Raw genomic sequence first — 19,260 nt, 5'->3', positions numbered from 1 at the left:
ATGCTGGTTAATCCTGATTGGTTGGATTCAGATCGGTTTGTTTTTAAAAACTAAATACAACAGCAGCGCATTTTTTAAAAGTAATTAAATATTGTTAGTGACATGCGACGGTCAAAATGTGTTATTTTAAACAAAATCATGATGAAGTAATATCGCCTAGTGATGCTTTAGCCAATTAAATGTCAACAATCTCCAACTATTTTGATTCATTTTTTAAAGAAGAGTCAAAATTCGTTGCTCTGTGACAGTAAACTGAACATCTTTGGGCTTTGGGAAACGATGCTCGACATTTTATAGACCAAACAGCTGATTAGTTTATGGAGAAAATACTAGTAGTTGCAGCCATTTTGTCTAATGGATCAAATTCTACCAAAACAACCAAAACTACTTTAATTAGCAAGCATGCTAAACTAAGATGGCGACCGTTGTGAACACCACCTGCTTAGCGTTAGCCTGCTAGGATTGTTAGCATGCTGCAGATAATGATTCAGACATTTTGTAGACCAACAATTGAGGTGAATCGACGATGAAGATATTTGTATTATATTCTAGAAATCGTCCGCTGAAGGGAAGTGAAACACGTGTTCTCAAGGATTAACAAAGTTCTCTCTGCTTTTCAAATAAGAAGAGTGTTTGAGGACACGCAGGGTAATGAATGAACCCCAGGCAACAATATCCTGTCAGATTTGATGGGATGAAACTTTTTACTCTTCGTCCTCGGGAAGACGAACCGGCGCTCCACCTGTTTATTAGATAAACTGAGCAATCAGCCGAGCTCTGGCAGATAAACCGCTCTCCCGCTCCCCTGCTTAGTGTCGCCTAAATCACATCATCTCTGCCGTATTACTGTGACCTCCAGGCATTTTAAGGCGCCGTTCTGGAGCGTTTAGCTGCCGCCGTTATGCAGAGCGACTTGTCGATGAACTCGTTGGATGACGGCAGGAAGAGATTCATAACTCGGTAACTGCAGAACTGCCCTGGTGGCTCAGGAGCTCCGGCGCTGAGACGTCCAGCAGGCTGTGAAGTAACCGTTAAAGTCTTCCATGATGAAGCTGTAGCACCCCGTAGATGATTCTGTTGCCCTTAACGTCCCCAGGAGAGTGTCTCTTTGTGCCCAAAAAGCAGCAGAAGCAGGGTTTGTGTGAGGCGTCTTTGAAGTGCCGTCAAACGTGTTAAATATTAAACCGTCTGACCAGGAGAAACAAAGAGAAAGTGAAAATGAGGGAATGTCCGCGCATGAATATTTAACCAGCAAAGTGCTGCTCAGGTGTTAAAACACACTCCTCTCCTCTGCTAAATATTTCACATCATATCAAAGCTTGTTTTTTTTGTCTGTGTTGAATATTTACTCAGAGTCACTGAAGGTGATCGTGGCGGTTCGCGTCTAAATTCTTGCAGGTTTTGGGAAATGCGGTTTCTTGTGTATTTCCTCCTTTAGACACTGTTGGAGCCCCAGTTTCTGTGTTTTCTGCATACATACATACATCAACATCAGCATCTGGGGCCTCCAGCGGTGCATTTCAGGTCAGTGTAGCCTTGTTTTTCTGTTTCTGCAGCGAGGGGCGCTGCAGAAAGTCACCTCTTTACGGGGGATGTTGATGAGTAATCTGTGGCTTGTTATTCTAGGTTGTGTAGTTAAGTTGATTAAGCCCAACGAGGGGCGCAGCTTTAGTGAGTGTTTCCTATGAAATGAATGACTCCGACTGGAAAACGAGAGGTTTTATCAATAATACCGCCTTAAATCTGGAGGTGTGCAAGCTGTGATTAGAGCAAAGGTCCATTCGGTGTCTCTGTTAGTGGTGTAGCAGGTTAATTTGTTGGCTTATACATTTCAGTTTTCTTTTATTATGATCAGTTTCAGTTACGGTTTGGTTATGTTTGGGCACCAGAACTACTTTGTTATTATTAGACACTAATTGTTTTATTTAGTTAGTTTATTTAGTTAGAAACTGCTTGGTTATGTTCATGCACAACAACTATCAGGCTACTTTTAGACACCGAAACGACTTGGTTATGTTTAGGCACCGAGACTGCTGGGTTAGATTTAGGCACGACAACTATTTGTCTAATTTTGGACAGTCGACAACGTCAGGGTTTTTAGTCTGGAAAATAAAGCTCCAAACACTGAATTTCCAATATTATTAACATGATTTGCTTCCTGTTTCTCACATGTGAGAGTTTACTGCTTCTCTGTGTTTTATATGGATGTAAACTGAGAATCTTTGAGCTTTGGACTGTCGGTCAATCACAGCAGGACACCTGAAGAGGTCTTTTACTGTTCGCTGAGATGTGAGAACGGTTTAGATGATGAAATAAGTTTCTTTTTGTAACTCAGAAACGACACAAATGGCCACTGAACCAGGGTTTGTAAACCTGTCTGGATTTCCTTTCCTAAAAAGGGCCAGAATATAGTTTGAGCACTGACATGTGAGTAGTGCTGATGCCATTTTTCTGATGAAGCCAAAGTTTTCCAATTGTACATGTTTTAAAAGAAGCTGATTTCCTTAAATAAAATCCTAAAATGATCATTCAGAACTGTTAAAAAACAGTTTCAGTCACAGCCAGATTAACTGTCGAGGTTTGGTCAGTGCTGTCGTCTTAATCTGACAAAAACAGAACAAAGGAGTTTCCGGTTTGATGCCGGAAGCAAACCAGTGACAGCTCAGTGACGGGCACGTTGGCGTGTTGTCAAAATAGAGCAGCTGTCAGTCAGTCGGTCGTGATGACGTCTGTTGAGCTTCATCAGACCGAAAGAACAGAGCCAAGCGGTGGGCGCGCTGCACAGTTTGACTGTTAGCATGAAAAAAAACTCCACTCAAAGGCTTCGTGATCGACAGCGGCATCGTTTTACACGACTTACATAGAAAACAAATTAAAAAATGTTATTCTAAACCATCTTCAGAGCTGCTAAACATCTACTGAAGCATCATGTGCTAAAACATTAGTGGTCAAAATATAAATACAAATACCTTTTATTGTCTTTGCACAACGAGGTTCAGCGTGCAGCACCAAACTACATAGAAGAAATGTCGATTTTAAGATGTATACATTCATATAAATATATAAAACATATTAAATGCTGCTTTGTTTTAAATGAAAACGTGGAGCAGCTCTCAAAAGTCAATTCATTGCTCAAAAAAGGCAAAATAATGTGTCAGAAATACTTTTTTTTTTATCATGTAACTCATCTTAAATAACATGATGCCTTTACTGACTCCTCTACTCCGGCCCGTCCAGTGTTATAGTAGTTTATTATTCATTAAACAGTAAAAAAAAAAGTAGAGATTTGGTAAATGTTTGTGCCAGAAAGAGTTTTTAAAGCCAGAAATTGATGCTGATAGACAGAATGTCATTATTCAGACTCATTTTAATCCCGTCCTGCTCATCCAATCTGTCAAACAGCTCATTTGCATATTCATTTTCATAAACAAGTGATCGATCTCTTCAGCTTCTCGGGCTCCTGTGATCACGTAGCGTCTTCTAGCAGGCTGCCAGTTTGTTGTTGCAGGTGGCAAACACACTCGCTGTTATCATGAGGGCAGAAAACACGCCGATTAAAGGGATAGTTTGGGTTTTTTCATGTATAAGGTTGTATTAGGTACTTAGCTGTGTGTTGACAGTATAGATGGGGGCAGCAGGAAAATGGATTTTAGCCACAAAAAAAAATCAATATCAGTTTAAGTTTACTCTATATTTAGAATATTTTCACTGCCATCTGAGACGTGGAACTAAAGCAGTAACTTTCTTCAAAGCCACCAAACTCCATTAACAAAAACAGTAATTTTACCATGCAGAACACAGGAGTTGCAGGTCTAGTTTCTATGACTACGCGGCTTCAACACATCAGTTTGGATCTAAAATAACCCTTTAAAACACCAAAGTCACTCATTGGCACAAACAGACTAACCGATCGTGGCAGCGGTAGACCAGAAACTCCTCTGTTCTGCGAGCTAAAATTATTGTTTTTGTTAATGGAGCCTGGTGGCTTTGAAGCAAGTGAAGAGAAAGTTTCCTGCAGCCGAACGTGATGTCCCCAAATGTCTTATTTCCCACCAAATCAAGAAGTTGATTTTCTAGAGGAGTTTGTTTGTTTGTGTGTGTTTCTGTCTGACAGTTTAACCTTTTAATTAGATCAAAGTGAGGAGTCGGAGAGAGGTGCCGCGGCAGTGAATGGATTAGGTGTTTAACCGAAAATTGAGTCTAATTTTGATGATTGATGAACTATTAGTGTCATTTATTGAGCGAAAGCACCAAACATTCGCTCGTTCCAGCTCCACAGAGTGAAGAGCGGGCGTCTTGTAGGGCTGCAGCACTGAATTACTCTCAATATTAAGTGATTGATCACCAGTTTACTCTATAATGTGTCAAAAAGTAGGACAAACACACATCGCAAGTCATCAGAACTCACAGTAACGGCTGGAAAACAACTATAATGATTGATTATTTATCAGTAACGCTACAGATACATTCTATGTTTCAAGTCAATATGACAGGAGAGCTGCAGTGACTAATCGATTAATGAAAATATATATATAAAACCAATCATTTTTAAGCTAAAATGTCAACTATCTTCTGTTTCTAGCCTCCTAAGTATGAACACTTTAAGCTTTTCTCTGTTTTATATGAGTGAAAACTGAATATTTGGGTTTTTTCACTGTTGGTTGAACAAAATGAGACGACTTTCTGACATTTTATGGACTCGGCGATCGATTCAGAAATTAATCAGCAGATTGAGAAAGTACATGAAGAATAATTGATGTAGAATATATATAATATATGATGTATAATTGATGCTGTAATGTGTGTGTGTGTGTGTGTGTGTGTGTGTGTGTGTGTGTGTGTGGCCCCTGGCCCTGCTGAGGACACATGTGTTGTGGAGCGAGTGGACGCTCCACAGTCCACACGGGTCCCTGCATGTGAGTGTGACAGCCCAAGGTCCCAACGCATGACGCATACTCCAGTCCTCCGTGTGTGTGTGTGTGTGTGTGTGTGTGTGTGTGTGTGTGTGTGTGTGTGTGTGTGTGTGTGTGTGTGTGTGTGTGTGTGTGTGGGCTCTGATTTGGTTACCATGGCGGCTTTGTGGGTGGACTCTCTGTTTATGATGAAGTGATAAGAAAGAGAGAGGAAGAGATCAAATAAAAGCAGGATGCAGCAGAGAATCGAGTAGAAACGAATAATGTGAGATGAAAAGGCAGGAGGATAGATAGATAGATCAATAGATCAATAGATCAAATGTTCGATCTTGTCTGGAGCCTTAAATGATGTTGTCAAATGTCTGATATCCCACCAACTGTCCAAAATATCCAATTTGTAATGATATAAAACAGGAAATCATTCAAATGTTTGCCTGATAAATGCACCACAGGAGCTGTGAGCTGAATAAGATGGTCTAAAAATGGCCAAACTTTGAATTAAGTCTGGTCCTGTCTGATGATAACAGTCGGACCAGCCGTTCGACGCCAGTCTGGCAGGGTTCTCTGCTGTTTTTTCGGCTCCAACGATGCTCCGCACGCAGCCATACATGTTTCGACAGATGGGGTTTGAGTAGAAGCTGCAGATCGTTCTGGGAAATCTAGAAATAAACAACGCAGGTTAAAGGGAAAGTCTGGCCGCTGACGCCGAAAACATTGGATCACAGAATAACTCCCAGAATGCATCGTGTTGTTGTGATACAATGCTTGAGTTTCTGTTCGGATACCGAAAATAACCAAAGGCTCCAAAGACAAATAATGATTCATCTCAGAAACTTTCTGAGCACAAACCGATGTTGAGTGCGCCGCCCTTATCACAAATTTATAGCATGTAATGGTCAAAGACTCAAAAAGTCGATAATTAATCAGATTGTTAACAGAACATTTGTTCTTTTTATATTCAGCCAGGTTAGAAAACATTCAGCCTCTCAGATTTGCTCTATTTGCCTGTTTTCTTGGGCTTTGATGAATATTTTTGTGCTTTGGACCAGGACAAGAGCAACAATGGAACAATCCAGGATTTAATTAGATTATTTTGTTCCAGTTTCTCTCTTGTGATGATCTGGTGCTTCTTCTTGTCTCGTGTGGTAATAAACTGGTAATATTTGGGTGTTGATCTGACAAAACGAGCCATACGGAGACATCAGCTTGTGATTTGGGACATTGTAACATGCAGTTTTAGGATAAAGTGGGTGTTTGTAAATCTTTTGGTAGGTACAAAAGATCTTGGAATTGGTCCAGTAGATCACCTCAGCCGGCAGCCACCACACAGGCTGCAGCATAATCCTTTGAGGCAACTGCACCTGATCACAGTAGGTCCATTAAAAGTGCTTGTTTTAGCCACTGACAGGCTCAGAGTGTTATTCTAAGTGTGTGACAGCATCATGGAAAGGATCCCTACAGAGAGAGACCTGGAAGATCCTTTTGGTTTAACCACAAACAGCACACACACCAGACTACATTGAAAAAAATAGTAATTTTACCTCACAGAACTCAAGAGTTGCTGGTCTACTGCTGCCTCGATTGGTTAGTCTGTTTGTGCTATTGCATGACGTTGGTGTTTTAAACGGTTAGTTTGGATCTGAACTAGCGTGTTGGTTCATTTATCAATGCAGTGGCAGCACAGCGAACTTCCATGTTCCGTGAGGTAAAATGACTGTTTTTGGCAATGGAGTCTGGTGGCTTTGAAGGACAGTTCCCTCTCTGATGGCAATGTAATACAGTAATACAGTTCTTGCCTGGCAGAACAGGGGAGCTGCTGGTCCACCGCTGCCTCGATCAGTTAGTCTGTTTGTGCTATTTGTGTGACAGACTTGTTTTAAAGGGATAATCCAGACAATAATACAAACAAACTAACGCATGGCAGCAGCATCTGTTATGTGCTGTGAGGCATTTTTCCTGTTTTTATGAATGGAGTCTGGTGTGTGTGCAGAGAGCGATATAACAGCTGTTTGTGGTTAAACCAAAAGGATCTTCCAGGTCTTTCTCTGTAGGGATCCTTTCCATGATGCTGTCACACACTTAGCATAACACTCTGAGCCTGTCAGTGGATCAAACAAGCTCTTTTAGTGGATCTACTGTGATCAGGTGCAGTTGTCCCAAAGGATCACGTTGCAGCCCAGTTCATAGCTGCAGGCTGAGGTGACTTCCTGGAACATTTTGTTTCTACAAGTCATTTCATACAGTTATTCTTTAAGCAAACTGGGTATTTGTTGGCGATGTGTTTTACTACAGACGACTGCATCACTGGTGTGTGGTGAACCTGCCAAAATGAGTTTTTTTGTAGCGGCGCTGGAAGCTCAGACCTTTTGGCTACGCAATCTCAGCGGGCGGAAAAACTCCGATCGGCAGTCGGCCGCAATTGATTCTCTCTCAGCTGTGTGCCGTTAAAACAGCCGAGTGTCAGGGAGCAGAGAGGAGAGGGAGCGAGGAGAAGGAGGAAAGTAATTAGGCTGCCAATACAGGCTGGTAGGACACACACACACACACACACACACTCGTCTCTCTCTCACACACACATCACAGACACAAACATATGCACTCACCATGGCAGGTATCATTAGCCCACTTCTCACATCTGACGCTCCAAATCCAAGATGGCCGTCTCGGGCCTTCTCCAGGAGAACCGTTGCTAGGCAACTCCCTCCCTGCTCTGCTGCGCTGCAAGTGGAAGATGGCGTCTCCCTACGGACCGAGTGAGTGTGTGTGTGTGTGTGTGTGTGAGAGAGAGAGTGAGTAACACCATGTGTTATTCCTCATGTTGTGGGGACATTAATCGGTTTACCGTCACATTGTGGGGACTCGCCACATTTCAGGTGACTTTCAGAAGGCTCGGCTTAAGGTTGGGGTGAGGGTGAGGTTTAGGCGAGTGGTGGTTATGGTTAAGGGGTAAAATGAGTCTCCAGGAAATGAATGTAAGTCAATGTCGTGTCCTTCGAAGTGATGGAAACGCAGCTGTGTGTGAGGAAGAAGAAGAAGAAGAAGAAGGAATGTTGTTATGCTGCGGTCGATCTGAGAAAAGGCCTCATTCAGATGTAGCACACACACACACACACACACACACACACACACACACACACAAAGCAGCACAGATGAGCAGATTGGACCCAGATGTTCTGGCCATCCTCCATCGTCAGACTGTTTAATGTAGACTCCTGTCGCTCTCTCTCGCTCTATTTCTATCTATCGTTCTTTCCTCCCCTCTGCTTTTCTTTCACCACGGCTCTGCAGCAGACCTGCTTCCATATTATTCCGTTTTGTTTCACCAGCTCATAAATATGCAACGCCTATTTTGTATGTTTGAGGAATATTTTTGTCCATGAAGCTGAACGAAAAGACGTCTCTCTCTCTCTCTCTCTCTCTCTCTCTCTGAGAAAATGCCTCTTTTGGGGAGCGGATCTTGAGAGTTGCAGTAGCCAGTAGTCAATATTTGTTCTGCAGCCACAACTTGTTTGTACGCATAGATGCACAGCTGCAACTGTGCCCCCCAGCCCGGCGCCCAGAAACACAATCTGTGTGCAGACAGCTGAGTTCATCTTTTGGCAAAATGGAGCAATGGAGTCACTGCTCAGGTGTGATAATTCCACTTATTTCAGATGGAACAACAGCTCCAAGTAGCGCAGGACACAAGCAACAACAAATAAAACTGGTGACTCTTTGGGGAAAAAGGTGATGGATGTTGGAGGGAAGTGAGCATGAGGCTGTTTAGTTGAGCTGCTTTAGGATTAGATGATTAGTGTCACTTCATTTGGTTGGAATAAAATGCTCTTTTGTTCCTGCCTACCAGTCTTCCTCAAGGCTAACATTTGAGCTGCAGCTCAGCGACAGACTGTCGGTCTGTTTCCACCAAACGTTAAGCAAATGTTCCGATAAATAGATGAATAAACAGTAGCGATACAGAAAAGCTATACACAGTTCAAGTGAGGGAAGAATGTGTCTGTCTGAAAATGTGTCTGTTAATTGATTCTAGCTTTCTGATGTATTTTTCTCTTGGTTAGCACAAACGTTAGCCCCAGTTAGCAGAAGCAGCACAAACGTTAGCCCCTCCTGTCACTGCATTTACTTACGCAAATAAACAAAATGATCCAGCGATCAAACTCGAGTGAAAAACTGAAGGAGAGTATTTGCTCCATGTTTGGTGGAAACAGCTTCGCGAGTTAGCAAACTGAGTCGAACAACGAGAGACAGGCTGTCGTTTAGCGAGCTAACCTGTTAGCACAGAGCCTAGCCTCTGAACGCTAAAGGTAACACCGTGTTCGTGTTATTAGTTAGAGTGAAAAGCTAAAGAGATGTTTTTGGTCGGATACTTCTAGCTACTCTTGCCCAACAATTGTTCCTCCTGTTTGAGTAACGTTTGCTGAATACTACAGTGACCAGCTGTTTCAGGAAATGTCTTTTTCTGAAAAGGAAACATTTTTTTTACCTGATTCTTAGGATTAAGTCTTCTGTCGTATTGAGAAGCAGACGAACACGTTTCTGGTCTTTTCGTGTAGCTGTATCTGTTGTACTGTTCAAAAACATCTTCCACCTTCCTAATACGAGTGGAGCGCCTCGATTTGAGGAGAATGATGTTTCTCACGGTGCGGTAAGATGCACATCTGTCAGCTGTCTGGTTTCTATCTCTTTATCACTGCAGCTCGCTCCTCTTTTGCTGAATTTGATTTTGTTCCCTGTTGTCGGCGAGTTAAACATCTCTGTGACAATCACATCAGGATCAATAATTAGGAAACTGGTGCAAAGCTGTTTAACACAGTTTAATGGGGACAAACGAGGCAGTTTCAGCTCACATGTTAGCCGTGCTGCGAGGACCCTGGGGTGCTGTGATTGACAGGTGGTGGCAGCGGTTGCCGGGGGGGGGGTGGTGCATTAGTGGTTGCCTAGGCAGCGAAAAACCCCCTCAGGGATTGTAATGGGCTTCTCCACGACCTCCCCTCCTCACTGACCTCTCCATCCATCAGTCCACCCTCTCTGCTGTCTGCTTTACTTGACACACTCTGGTTTAAAACTCATTTCTTCGTATAAAACTGCTGCTAAATCCACGTCTTCATCGTGCAGTTTATGTGAGGCAACAATGCGGTATTATATTTTTATGACGTGACGCGATGCGATAGCCATTCAGCTCGTGAGGCTGCAGCTCAGGAAAGCCTTTGTACGTGCTTTGGTCGTTCCTGAGAAACTCCACAGGAGGATCGGTTGTTTGGAGAGCGCAGAGGGAGAACAGGGGAATTAGCATTAGCAACAATAGCTACCCCTGAACAAACTAAAGGCACACTCACACAAACAAAAGAAAGATCATTAATAACAATTTGGGTGATTACTTTGCATCAATAAGTATTAGAAAATAAACATATGAACAGTAGCGTGATATAGTGTTATCCTATATTATAGCTTTCACGTTGCATTTAAGTCTGCTTTTGTTTTCATTTTTATTTTATTCTATTGGGACGATGCAATTCAACATAGTTCCAGCACAAAGCTTGGCACTGATGTGAGTTTATAGCTATTGCTATTGTCCCTAGTTGGGCTTTTACAGATTACACTACGGAATTACAATAAAATACATGCACCATACTCCGATAATAATTAGTACAATTAGCTAAAAATGGATGCAGCCCTGGTTTGCCGTTAGCCAGCACTCCCCCGTTGTAAAAGATTTTATATCTGAATTTTGATTTCAGTTGGTAATGCGTTTCACAGTCGACTGCACTTTTTTGGAGAAAGCTGACTCTGTTACTGTCCTGTCTTTGAATATATCTGGAAAGACGCTCTGGGCCTCGACTGTTGGTACAAATGAAATGGATCATATCTTTTTAGTGTGTGACAGTGATGCCACCTAACTGGCTCTTTGTCCTTTGTTTTCAGTGTCTGGTTATGTGAGGTTTCTGATTGTAGATGCTGATGCTTGCACCTATAATGTCATAAAATAAGAAAAATGAGAGAATATCATAAAATGCATGAATAACTGGGTGGGCATGTAATGCCTGTTTATCAAACTGAAGTGGTGCTAAAATTATTCCTAAAACTTGAAGTCATTAAGATAAGATAAGATATTCCTTTATTAGACCTCCTCTATTTCACGTGGGCCCCTTTTTCTAATAGATAATCTATTTTTTTTTAAATTTAATAGAAGCTAATTATGCTGCAACCACTGGTATACATCCTTTCGCTGCCCTTTTTGGTGAATTTTCTGGTACATATATGATGGTGTCATCGGCATAAAGCTGCAGATGAATGTCCTGCCGCCTCAGGCTCTCTTAAACATGCATGAAGCATGAAGTGAAGTCGCCTGCGATTATTACGAGCCAAGGCAAAGAAAAGCAATGTCTTAAGAGCTCAGTGTGTTTCAGACAAACTACTTTGTACCCATGTCTGAAGACACGAGTGGCCGCGGGACAAAAGCTTGACGTCACAGCCTCCTCCATGATCTTTTGAGTGTCTTTGTAGTCTTGGTAACGGACGGCCTCTCCTTGATCACATTCGTGGCATTCGGTTGTACACAAAAGAGCGACAGAAGTAGTTGTGTGAAGAATAATATAAAAGAGCTCCTCCACACACCTCGCCATTCACTGTGTAAAGTTGTAGTGAATGTCAGTGTCTGTTTTGAAAAGTTACAACAAAAAAAACTAAAAAAAAACACGGGGATCTGCAGGCGGTTTCAGGAACAGTTACACAACTTGACAAGCACTTTGTTTTAATCACACTGAGGCCCGTAGTGCTGATTGGTAGGTGATGTTTTGGACATGCAGCGTATCTTGGTACACAAACACAGTGTCTTACTTACTGATTTAACCGTTCTTGTCTCCTGTGCGTCCTTCCATTTTTCCCTTTCCTTGTCAACATGTTGAACCTTAACCCAGGTTTCCGCTCCATAGGGTAATTTTTGCTCTTCAGGGTTTTCATTTGTGTGGATGGGTTCGTCTTGGTACGTTAACTGCAAAATGGCACCAAAGATGGGAGAGAAAATGTGCTGTGTGAAATAGTTTTGCTGTTTATTGTCATAATAAATGCTTTTATTAAATGAGATGAGAAGAAAGGAATGTGTTTTAAAGGATAACTCTGAACCCCTGAGCCCTGTTTGTACATATTTGGGTATTTAAAATAAAGTTTTGGAAGTGGTCCAGTGCATCGCCTGAGCTGGGAGCCGTGAAAAGAACTGCAATGTAATTCTTTCTGTGCAACTGCTTTTGATCAAAGTAGGTCCACTAAAAGTGTTTGTTTTTGCCAGTGACAGGGTTAGACTGTTATTTTTGGTGTCTGATAACATTATGGAAAGGATCCCTACAGAGATTGACCTTTTGGTTTAACCACAAACAGATGTTATATCGCTCTCTTCAAACCCACCAGACTCCATTAGCAAAAATAGCAATTTTACCTTGCAGAACACAGGAGTTGCTGGTCTACCGCTGCCTGATTTGGTTAGTTTGTTTGTGTTGTGTTTGTGTTGTTGTGTGATTTTGATGTTTTAAAGGGTTAATTCAGTTAGTTTCAAGCTAACCCCTTAAAACCAGGAGACACCAATCTCCCATGTTCTGCAAGCTAAAATTACCGCTTTTGTCGATGGAGTCTGGTGTTTTAGTGGAGGGTAGTAAAACGGCTGTATCTGGTCAGTCAAAAAGGATCCTGCGGTGTTGTCAGAAACGTAGACTCTGTTTAGGTGCAGTTACTCCAAAGGATTATGTTGCAGCCCATTTTTCGGCCGCCAGCTGAGGCGATCTACTGGACCAGTTCCAAAACATATTAGTCATGTAGACACCAAAATATGTAAAAATAGGGCCCAGGTATAAAAATACCAGAGTTCTCCTTTAACAGCAGTGTGATAATGACTAAGCACATGACTTTGAGAGCTTCTATACATGGGAACAACTGTCAAACTGAACAATATGTGCAAAACCTTGCATTATTCTTTTTTTGTCACATCATTTCTTTATTTTTTTTTTTACACATTTCCGTTCTTACTCATCCCATCATTTGTTTCCTTACATTGCTTTTGTTGTGTTTTGCATTTTTATCTCTAATTAACAGTTTAGACAGCGCCGTTAAAAGACTGGGAGAGACAGACGAGGTTGGGTGACACGAGACACGAGTCTCAGACCAGATCCAGAACGAGGGCGACGTGCTCACACGGTGTTTGTCCGTCACGCCGCCCTTCAGATTTAAAGCAGCAATAAAACGTGTTTTACAAATTATTTAATGAGCAAATTAATAAAAGAAAAGAAAAGCAGCCCACTCAGCCGACACTGGCTCTCTCACTCTCTATCTATCTCTATCTCTATCTGTTTGCAGGGGACATCACTCAGAAGGGTTATGAGAAGAAGAGGCACAAGCTGATCAGGGCATATGTCCCACATGCTGGAGGTAATTTAGCAACCTCTGACCGCCCCACACACAGCCGCCCCCCTCCCTCAGCTAAAGTACCCCCATACCACTACTAGGATATCGATCTGGCGTCATGACAAATACAGTTGCGATGATACTCCACTCTATCGATTCAGTCCTCAGCCGCCGCCATTAGTGGATGTAGGTTAAGACTCCCCAGAGCTCAGCTTGGGCCTGCTCCTCTGAATCTGAACCTGCTGCACACACACACACACACACACACACCGGCCTCACTGCTACTCACACACACACACACACACACACACGCATCCATCATCACACAGGACGCAGCTCTGTCCTCGTCATCTGTCACCGGGATGCAGCTTTGGCTACTGCGGGTCACTGAAACACTGAGGGATAATCTGTCGGACAGCAACAACTCAACTCCCACGTTCTTATGATTTGATTTTATGTTATTTTCTACTTATTTTGTTTTGTGATGTCAGAAAAATATCATTTTTCTGCCGAATCAAATCATCTCCATGTTTGTTTTTTCTTTTTGGCGCTGTATTTACTGCTTTTGTGAAACGTGTATGTGCATATGTGTGTTTGTGTGTGTGTGTCTGTGTATATAAATGTGTGTGTGTGTGTGTGTGTGTCGCCTGCTTGTCTGCTTGCCTCTGTAGGTATGGAAGGGCCCATGTCTCATAGGGCCCCTCTCGGCCCTCCATCTGCCGCCCGTTTCCACCGGCGGCGAACATCCGGCACGAGAGACGAACGCTACCGATCAGGTACAGAAACCACGGCTGCATCACAACCACCAAAACCACTGTGGGCTGAAAATGTGCTAAATCTAACTTTAAATGACGTCTACTTAATTAAACACAACACACAAAGAAATATACTGCAGCAGGCAAATAAATACCTCCATCTTTATACTTTTGGGGGATTTTTACCCCAAGACTGGAGCATTATGGGTAAAGCTAATTAAAGCTAAATAAAGTCACTAAATTGAAATTTAAAGGGGAAAATGCCATTAATAGTTAGCTGGATTTGATATTTTGGTGAATCTTTGTCCGTCTGTCCCTGGCAGACGTCCACACCGAGGCCGTGCAGGCCGTGTTGGCGCGACACGTGGAGAGGAAGGTGGCCGTGCCGATGCCCTCCAAGAGACGTTCACTGGTGGTGCAGACCTCCATGGATGCGTACACACCTCCAGGTGACGAGACACACGCCAAAACACACACACACACACACACACCTGCAAACGTATGACCACCTTCTTAAAGGGACAGCAAACCCCCAAATCAAACATACATATTCTTTTATTTCCTTTATTTTATTTCTGATTATTTTATCGTCTTGACTTCCCAAATGTCATCGGACAGAATGGAGCAAATTCTGGTGGTGAAACGAGTCGTTTTGCAGGTTGTGGCTCTCTTTCACAATGTAAGTCAATGGAAAAAAGTTTCCTTGGGCCCAATGGCACCACATGATGGACGCCATTGTAATTAAACGGTTTGGCTTGGTGCTGGCGCGAGCACGAGCTTCTCATCCATGAGTGGATGTAGTTTAGGAGGAGAATATGTTGTTTTAATTTGGGGGTGAACTGTCCCTTTAAGGCAGTTAGCAACTGTTGGCATTCATCGGAGTCTGTTCAACAGAGGAATGCGTTTAAGTTCTCAGACCAGCGCCGTTAAAATCAACCACGAGTTTGATCGGTTTGAAATAATTCTGTGATTTACAAAATGCTTGGAAAGTGAACAAGGCGCACACACACACACACACACACACACACACACACTGGTTATCTCCGCTGAACTGGGTTGCACTAAGCCTAAAATTTGACCCCAGAGAGGCCGCCCTGGGCCCAGACAGGATTATGTTGTAATGCTGCGTCTCTGGTTCTCAGACGTTGTTTTTGTTCTGACACAGAAACACTCATTTCACCCAAAATTGCAAACATGCACATTTTCTGAGGCCTGCAAACCCACTGACAGATTTACAGTAAAACCAAACCACAGACATCTGTAACGCTGCAGTTTGTCAGCTACTGTAAATGTGCCCATGAAGAATAGGATGAATATGGATCAGCTAAGATACTTTTTAATGTTTTTGTGCGCCCAGTAACCTCAGGAGGCTGAAATGGGACGGTGAAGATGACCTTTACCTCAAATATGAGCTCATTAGATTGAACATAATCAGAACTGATAACATCATTTGGGGGTTAATTGAATTTTAATGAAGGAAATGAAATAAGTTTGTTCACTGGCAATTTGCTTTTTAACCTTTGGGAACATTTTTAAGTGAACCTGACGTCTCCCCAAAGTTTTACAGCATCTGACAACATTAAAGGGTTACTTTGGTGTTTTTAAACCTGGGTGTTATTGATGCATATCTTGGTCTAGATGGTGAATTGGTCCAGTGGATCGTTTCAGGTGGCAGCCAAGAAACTGCGTTCAATCAAAGTAGGTCCACTAAAAGTGCTTGTTTGATCCACTGACTGGCTCAGATTGTTATTCTAAGTGTGTGACAGCATTATGGAAAGGATCCCTACAGAGAGAGACCTGGAAGATCCTTTTGGTTTAACCACAAACAGCTGTTACATCACTCTGTTCAAAGCCACCAGACTCCATTGACAAAACCAGCAATTTTACCTTTGCAGAACACAGGAGTTGCTGGTCTGCTGCTGCCTCAGTCGGTTAGTTTGTGTTATTGTGTGACTTTTAACGGGTTAGTTCAGATCCAACACAGTATTTGTGTAACACAATAACACAAAAAAAACTAGACCTAGTCGACCAACCACTTTCTTGTTCTGCAAGGTAAAATTGGTGTTTTTGTCAATGGAGTCTGGTGCCTGTAACAGCTCTGTCTGGTTAAACCAAAAGGATCTTCCAGGTCTCTCTCTGTAGGGATCCTTCCCATAATGCAGTCACACACTTAGAATAACAATCTGAGCCTGTCATTGACTAAAACAAGCACTTTTAGAGGACCTACTTTATCAGATGCCGTCTCCCCAAGGGATTACGTTGCAGCCATTGTGATTTTAAAAACTCAGGTTTAAAAGTACTGGAATTCTCCTTTAAGATTTCTGTCCACACTGATGTTTGGGCGTCCCCGTGCTCCCGTGTGTCCAGATAATTAACTCTTATTCAAAGAATTACATTCAGTCTCTGTGTGGTTCTTTTCTGAAGTGCAGCCTGAAGCCAGTATTAACTAAATTGGTTCTTGTGGCTTTTCTGTGTAAGCTGACTAATTATTGACGTTTCTGGTCTGCGAGCTCAAGAGCCGACCGTCTGCTCCGCCGCTCGGAAACTTCAGCGGTGATTTGTGGTGAATCACAGCCCGCTGCCCGACTACCTGAACCATTGTTTGACTGAACTGAGACAATTAACTTAAACTAAACCTCCAGTTCGGATCCGTTTATCATTACGAGGCTCAGAGTCGCGTTGGCTCGGCGTTATAATAAAGTCTATACAGCTCTACGCTTACTCACACGACTTGGCCATAGATATGTATGTATGTGATCATTCAACATGTCCTTCCAGAAGCCTGGCTGCAGGGTTCTTATAGTTAACTATACTAAAACTAGCAGTGCAACAGGAAAGTAGACAAAAGAAAATGTGTCATAATGAAGAACGACGGTCATTTATAAGCTCCACAAACACAGCAAACTAAACCTCAGTGCCGTCTGTCGTCCAACACAAAGACCAAATAATAACTGTCTAATAGGACAAAACTGTGGCTTTAGTGAGGCTGTTATTAATCTGTGTGTTATTTTTTCGATTAATCGTCTAAGTAATGAAAAATGGAGTCCAACGTGACCTCCAGAAACCAAAAATATTCAATTTATTGTAATGCAAAACCAAGAAAAGCAGCAAATGTTTACATTTCAGAGCGTGTAAATGATCACATTTCTGGAGTTTTGCCTAAAAAAGTGTCGTTAACGGTTAGTCGATCATCAGACGAGTGGCTGATCAGCAGCACCTCCTCCTTATGAGAAAGGAATAGTTCGACATGTTGGAAAATGATCTTATTGGCCTTTCTGCTGCGAGTTAGTGTCAAGGAATCTTTAAAAACAAACCTGTTTGTGCGTCTTGAGCTCACGCTGTCACTTCTGAATGCAAACAATGGGACATTTTACACAGAGAATGTTAACAAATGAAATACTAACAACAATGATGTGAAATAATAGAGTGAATGTTAGATACAGTAGGATTGTTGTGCTTTGTTGTGCTGCTGTTTCCTGTGTGTGAGTAACGGCGTCACTGACTCTCCCCAGGCCTGTCCCCCCTGTGCTCAGACTCCTCGTCGGGCTCAGAGGAGGAGGCGGGGCCGGGTGACGACATGTCGGGCATGGAGCACTGGATGAGCCGCCCGTCCCAGCTTGGCCCGGCCCACCTGGGCTCCACCTCCTCCTCCTCCTCGTCCACGCAGAGCGGAGGCAGCGGCAACGCCGGGCGGCTCGCCGACTCGCTGGCGCACACGCACATCTCGCACCTGGCGCACACGCACCTGGCGCACACGCACCTGGGCCAGTCGCACCACCAGCAGAGCCACCTGTCACAGTCACACCACGGTAACACCTCACGGGACGTCCTTAAAGGAGAAAGCTGCGTCTTACAGCAGGAACTTTGGGTCTTTCTGTGATTTTGGGCAGCAGATTTTAAACTTTAGCGTCCCAACGTGTTAATTATCTGTTTTTAATGGACGTGTGTGCAGAGAGGAGGATTTAAAAAGGTGTTAAAACAGTTTATGTAGCAGAAAGGGGAGTGAGATTTCTAGTGTGTATGTGAAACATGTGAATAACAGCTTTATTTCATCTGTTTATACACAGTATACATCTCAAAATACTAATAATATAATATAATACAATATTAGTGTAGATATTCCTTTATTAGTGGTCCAGTAGAGCATCAATAAAAACAATAAATAATAAACTAGCAGACAAATCTTAAGAGTACGTAACAATAGACTATTAGATATTGGTAATTGATATATAATAGTATTTCAAATCGTTATTCTGAGAAAGTTTCTCATTAAATGACTTAAAGAATCTTTTTTTTCATCACATTTGCAGAAATGTGCTTCCATAACATCGCATACGTGTGTATTTACCTAAAAAAATAAATTAAATAAAATGCTGCACATGATGCAATTTTATGCCCAAGTTTCACAACAGACACTGTTTTAGTAACTCAACAGTGAAAAATACAAACTGTTTGTATTAATAATGTTTTTCTACAAAACCTTTTATATTAATTTAAGAAAAAACAAATCACATTTTAAATGTTGCCTAAATACAGGCAGTCCTGCCAGAACATTACTATCTGGTTAAAGAATTAGTTAACAGATTTCTACTGTTAATTCTGCTGCGTCCTCACCTGTGTGTGTGTGTGTGTGTGTGTGTGTGTGTGTGTGTCTCCAGGTATCGGCCACCTCTCTCTGAAGAGGAAGGGTGCTCTGAGCGTGGCCGAGAACGGAGGATCCCTGCGGCGATCCTGCGAGTTTGGATCCGACATGCTGTGGCCGCCGCCGCTGGAGTCGGACGGTACGCTGGGCGCCTTCGTCAAACACTCACACGGCGTTTTAACGGTTTAAACACATCCAGCACTTCACGGGGACACGTGTCCGATATTCCCAAGTATTCCCTCCTGTAGCTTTCCAGCACTCACTTCTGATATTGATCGGCCCGACAAAAGGTCCTTTGAATGAGATTCATTAGAGCGACGTTTTGATCACAGGTCAAACGGAGATCTGATGAGAGATCCAGCCTTCATTGATTTTCACGTCCGTTAAAGCCTTTTCAGTGTGCACTCTATTTGTTATTGATTTTAGGGCATTAAAACTACCCGACGAGCCAGTTATGATACATTGATTTGCTTAACCCTTATTTTCATTATTGATTAATGCTTATTGGTTTGTTTAAAACAGGGACAGTGTACAATAGATACATTCACACAGCTCATTTAAA

The 19,260-nt window shown here is 42.5% G+C and overlaps 1 protein-coding gene across 1 annotated transcript in view; it reads left to right on the top strand.

The window, feature by feature from the left end:
* The window catches only part of LOC139220808 (disco-interacting protein 2 homolog C-like), a 56,091-nt gene that overhangs the window by 2,725 nt on the left and 34,106 nt on the right, over window positions 1–19,260 (top strand). Inside the window, exons 2-5 of the mRNA XM_070852657.1 lie at window positions 13,254–13,325; window positions 13,973–14,077; window positions 14,380–14,505; window positions 17,590–17,785. Of these exons, the coding sequence (XP_070708758.1) occupies window positions 13,254–13,325; window positions 13,973–14,077; window positions 14,380–14,505; window positions 17,590–17,785 (499 nt within the window). The remainder of the gene's footprint in view (window positions 1–13,253; window positions 13,326–13,972; window positions 14,078–14,379; window positions 14,506–17,589; window positions 17,786–19,260) is intronic.

The sequence above is a fragment of the Pempheris klunzingeri genome, chromosome 21, assembly GCF_042242105.1.
Source record: "Pempheris klunzingeri isolate RE-2024b chromosome 21, fPemKlu1.hap1, whole genome shotgun sequence".
In the NCBI taxonomy this organism is placed as follows: domain Eukaryota; kingdom Metazoa; phylum Chordata; class Actinopteri; order Acropomatiformes; family Pempheridae; genus Pempheris; species Pempheris klunzingeri.
Note: the sequence above shows the minus strand (reverse complement) of the source record. Positions and strands in the feature narration are given on the sequence as shown.